The 5,488-nt window shown below is 34.3% G+C and overlaps 1 protein-coding gene across 1 annotated transcript; it reads left to right on the forward strand.

Annotated features, from left to right (window-relative positions):
• The first annotated feature begins 222 nt into the window (after positions 1-222).
• On the forward strand, positions 223-4,051 carry LOC132271954 (mogroside IE synthase-like). Its single transcript, XM_059773460.1, has 2 exons — positions 223-1,141; positions 3,145-4,051. The coding sequence occupies exons 1-2, from the start codon at positions 467-469 to the stop codon at positions 3,877-3,879; spliced, it is 1,410 nt and encodes a 469-aa protein (XP_059629443.1). The 5' UTR covers positions 223-466; the 3' UTR covers positions 3,880-4,051.
• The last annotated feature ends 1,437 nt before the right edge of the window (positions 4,052-5,488 follow it).

The following is a 5,488-nucleotide window of genomic DNA, read 5'->3' on the forward strand; positions in this document are numbered from 1 at the left end:
ACTTACTCTGTCCTAATTTAATTGTCCACCTTTTCATTAACACTATTCTCTCATTTTCTTTTTTTCATTTTCTCTCTTAATTAATGTTATCATTTCGTCCAGCACCTCCTACTCAACAAGCATTCTTGAACATGTGATTGGAATGGATAGATGGCGCTTTCACTCGCTCAATTGGGCAGCTTCCCTTGTACAACATACTTAAAGCTACATCTAACCTACCATTCCAAATACATAGTACAATCCTTCATCTTAAATCTTATCCTATCCTGACTTTCAATTATATACTCGTGGCTTCCCAATTTAATTATCCACCTTTTTCTTTTTTGGTCATCCAAAAATAATAGTCCTCTTCAAATTTGAAAGGATAATTGAATCATTTTGAGGGGGACAATGTCACCGTTATATTTTATTATTGCACGAAGTGTAGGATTAAGTAGCTAGCCTTGGCTTTGGGAAATCGGTGGAAATGGCTACCAGTAGAATTCACATTCTAGTGTTTCCTCTCCCAGCACAAGGTCACATAAACCCGATGCTCCAATTCGCGAAGCGCTTAGCGTCCAAAGGCGGTGTCAAGGTCACACTGGTCACCACAACCTCCAGTAGCAGCAAGTCGTCCGTGCAATTAGCCGAAGCCAGCTCCGTCAACATAGAGACCATCTTCGATGGCATTGATGACAATTACAAGATAGACGACTTTGCCGAGTATCTTGAGCGTTTCAAAGTCGCAGTCACACAAAGCTTGTCGGAGCTCATCATTCAGAATCAGAATCAGAATCAGAACAAACTAGTGGTGGTGTATGATTCAGCAATGCCGTGGGCTCTAGACATTGCCCGGCAGTTGGGTGCATATGGAGCTGCATTCTTCACTCAATCGTGCGTCGTTAACGCCATCTACTACCATGTGAATCAAGGGGCTCTCCTCGACATCAATCCTCATCGTCATCTTCAATTAGTTCAAGGATCCACAGCCATGGTGTCTGTGCCTTCAGTGCCAGTAGTGCTCGGAATTAATGATCTACCATCCTTCGTCTATGACGTGGACTCGTATCCATATTTCTTGACCCTCGTACTCAACCAATTTTCCAATTTCCATGAAGCAGATTTCGTCTTGTTTAACACCTTTGACAGGCTGGAGCATGAGGTACGTATATATATGTATGTATGGTTATTATGTTTCTCCATCAACATGATCCATTTACACACCTAATTTTATATTGCTGTGTGTTATATATAGGATATATACTATATATTCAAGTACTTAATTAAATTTACTTTAATTTGGAAGTAACAAAATAATCTCTCACCCAACCTAAACATGTATGGCTAATTTGGCTGCAGATGTTCATGTAAGAAATTATTGCAGGCTTTAAAATAGGAACCACGTCGTAACTAGGTAGGTTAGAAGATGGTGAAACAAATTAATTATTATTAATTATGGGTGGGTGGTGAGGGACCACAATTCTTGAGTTCCCTACTACTCCTTTAGTTAGTGAAATATTCCTTTTGTCTAAAAACAGAATGTCTTTTATGAAGGGTAAAAATTTTTAAGGACAAATGTGGGCTATGTATTGTTTTTGTGAACATTTTAAGTTTTGAATATTTAAATTCAAAAGTAAAATATAAAAATGGATAATTATTTTGGGACAATCAAAAAATAAAAAATAAAAAATATTCTTTTTGGAACAAATGAAGTATGTTACAACAAATGATAATTAAGGTTACAATAATGGGTAAAGCTTAAAATTGTATTGCAACATTATTGTAAAGTGAGTTATCATTTATTGTAACATACTTCACTAATTGAATGGAGTAACATAGGAACTCACGTGAGCGGATTTTTTGTATATATAAATTATAATATACATTTAATTTTTTAAAATTTTACAATTTGTAATAAATTTTGAAATATATATATATATAATTATTTACACAGCAAAAAATTAGTATCCGAATTCAAAACAATAATAGTTTTTAGGATAAAGAATAGAAAACACTCATATAGTATTCTTAGAGTGAGTATCACACCCTCATGTGTTAAACTACGTCATTTTTCTTTGTATATATTTTCGTCATTTCACAAAATATGTATTTTTAAACAATATGTAAAATGTATATATAAAGATAATTTAGGCAAACTCTACCTTAAATGTGTTAGAAGGGATCTATTTGCACACATTGAAACTTTAACGATATTTTTTACATATAGAGAGTGTGATATGTACTGTAAACATATTATATTAGTATTTTTCGTACTTGACCCTTACAATAATGGAGTGACACTTAAAATATCACAATATTATTGGATGAGTTACATTTATTATAACCTACATCTAATTAAATGAAATAGCACGAGACACACAGGAAATGATTTTTATTCGGGGGTGTGAGCCACGTATGTATGTGTATGTATGTATTATGGGATCTCATATGACAACCTTAATTCATGACGGCCGAGGCTCATCGATATGAGGAATTGGCAAGAGTACTTAGAACCACACATTCATTTGGTGACGATAAGATCAAAAAGTACAATTTTACTGACTTCCACGAAAACATTAATGGTGGATATTTTTGGTGCTTCTATAGCACCAGCTAGACCTTGGCTGCTGCATCCAACATCATGTTATTGTTGGATTCATTCCCTTTTAGAATTGAATACCCCTTATTATGTATAAATTGAAAATATTATTATTAATTTTTTTTGGTCAATTTTATTTTTTCAAAATATCATTACTTTGACTCTATAGATTCAAAACTCTATATATGCATAATAATTATAAATTCACTTCAATGTATTGCAAATTGCCCTAGAACTTTTCTTAAGTGTTAGTTAGTGAGCAGGTATTCGATGTGCCTGGTGCATTGTGTATTGGGCACATCACAACCGTCAATATTGTACACACACGGGAGCGGTCGGCTATGATGTGCCTGGTACACCAAACACACAGTAATTTCTTTTTTTATTTTTTCTTTTTTGCGAATGTTAAAACACAGCATAAATATTTTCTTAGGTACTACCTAGTAAGCCAAAAACCTCAAAATCCAATGAAACTTTGTGATTCCAAGTAAGTATACTGGTATTTCTAGCTAGCATAATTAATTAATCAACTTACCTAGCTTCCTGTTAATTAATTAATTAATTAGGTAGTAAAGTCGATTGCTAGCCAGTGGCCAATGATGAAGACAGTGGGACCAACAATTCCATCAATGTACTTAGACAAGCGATTAGAGGACGATAAAGATTATGGGGTGAGTCTTTTCAAGCCAAGTGCAGAAGCATGCATGAAGTGGCTAGAGAGCAAGGAAAGTAGGTCAGTTGTTTACGTATCATTCGGGAGCTTGGCCGACCTAGGGGAATTGCAAATGGAGGAACTGGCATGGGGCCTAATGACGAGCAGCAACACATACAGCTTCTTGTGGGTAGTCAGAGCTTCCGAAGAGAGTAAGCTCCCGAGCAATTTCAAGAACGCATTGGATTCGAAAGGTCTGGTCGTGAATTGGTGTCCTCAGCTGGAAGTTCTGGCTCATCAGGCCGTGGGGTGCTTCGTAACTCACTGTGGATGGAACTCAACACTCGAGGCCCTGAGCTTGGGAGTGCCGATGGTGGCGATGCCACAGTGGACGGATCAAACGACTAATGCGAAATGTATTGTGGACTTATGGAATGTAGGGGTGAGGGTCAGGGTCGACAGTGAGAAGGGAGTTGTCAGCAGAGATGAGATTGAGCTGTGTGTAAGACAAGTCATGGAGGGAGAGAGAGGGAATGAGCTTAGAAACAATGCTGTCAGGTGGAAAGAATTGGCTAAAGAGGCTGTCGATGAAGGTGGAAGCTCCGATAACAACATTGAGGAATTTGTTTCAAAACTAGTATGCACTTAACATGATCGGTATAATAATGGTAAGTAGTCTGAAAGTTGAATGTATCCCACTTAGAGAATAATTTTATATTGATGTAATTAAATATGATGATATCATCATTATTTCTTATTTACATAAATTTAGTGGTGTGTCTGACTCTAATATACATGTATATATGGATATTGATTCTCTATCTCTAAACTTGCTTCAACAATGATTTCATATTTATTTGAAAATGAGTCAGTAGATTAGTCTATTTCCTTATAGCAGCCATATATATGTTTTTTTTTTTAAAAAAAAAAAATTCCTCCTCCCTCCCTTTTTCTCTCTTTTCTATTGTTTCTCTCTCCTCTCTTTTTCCCTCTCCTCTCGATTTCTCTCTTTACTGGCCGGTGATTTTTTTGGATTCTGCCTATGGATTGGGCTGGCTTTTATTGAAATTCTGCTTGTTGTATCCTTTTCTTATATATATACGTTTGCTTAAATTTTTCAAAAAAAAAACTGAATATTTATATGTCAAAGCTTAATTATTAAATACAAGAAAAGGGATATTCACAGACTAATTAAAACTCCTACTTGTAACAATCAAAACTTCTTTTTTAAATATATATAATAATAATAATATTATTAGTAGAGTAAATTATATTCGAGAATTTTTTTTTTTTTTTATAATAGTTGAGACCAAAAAATGAATGAAAAATTGTTACATGAACAAATTTTTTTTTTTTGGTATTCAACAACAAAAATAATTTGATACTTTGTGTTTAAAAATATTCGGATAATCAGGTTGGGTATGGATTGACTCGCCCATTTAATATCTAATCAATTTATTACCCATTATAAATGGGTTGACAATGGGTTTTTGACTCATTACTGATTCGTCCATTCATGATCAGTCTAAAATTCGCCCAAACCCACCCAGTTATCACCCCTAATGAGAGGGTAAGATACTAGCTAGAAGTTGGATTCAGTATCAAATATACAGATAAAAATGAAGTAGGAAGAAGTACGATTAGAAGGATAAAGGTCATAACTTTTAATGCAGATTTTGGAAAAAGAGATCAATATACATATGATTTATTTGCAATATGTAATATCAACATAAATTAGCCAAGGGCATTATGACTTAATGGTATCTCTTCTATCTCCTAAAGTGGATGGTAAGTGTTCGAGTTTCCAAATGAGCAAAGTGCGTGTGTGAATTTATTGCCAATGACAAAATAAAAAAATAAACATACATTACATGCAATTAAGGAAATATAGATCTCTAATTAAATACTCTAACAATAATGAAAATAATATTTCAAAGGAAAAAAAAATCTAAATTTTGGAATTAAATTATGTTTTTCATGCTTGATCGGATCTTCCAGTTTTCAAATGCTAGACCCCTTTTTCTTTTTTCGTGTTTGAAGAGTTTAAATTTCTTTTGACAACAAGCACAACAAAAGAGTACGTGAATAGGTTTACCAAAAAAGTTAGAATTAATGTTGCGTTTGGTATGCAGGAATAGAATGTAATGGAATGTCCATTGCATTCCATTCCATTCCTTTGTTTGGTATGCAAATTAAAGTGGGAATGACCATTCTATTGGAATGAAAATCCATTTCACAACTAAACCTATGGAATGGCC

This window comes from Cornus florida, unplaced genomic scaffold, assembly GCF_030987335.1.
Source record: "Cornus florida cultivar Cherokee Brave unplaced genomic scaffold, ASM3098733v1 CherokeeBrave_3.0.0_Hap2_Chr08, whole genome shotgun sequence".
NCBI classification, from domain to species: Eukaryota; Viridiplantae; Streptophyta; class Magnoliopsida; order Cornales; family Cornaceae; genus Cornus; species Cornus florida.

Excerpts from the sequence above, each read along its gene's own strand:
- LOC132271954 (XM_059773460.1), top strand. The coding sequence starts at position 467 with ATGGCTACCAGTAGAATTCACATTCTAGTGTTTCCTCTCCCAGCACAA. Across the intron at positions 1,142-3,144 it reads TTGACAGGCTGGAGCATGAG|GTAGTAAAGTCGATTGCTAG; the intron begins GTACGTATATAT and ends TTAATTAATTAG.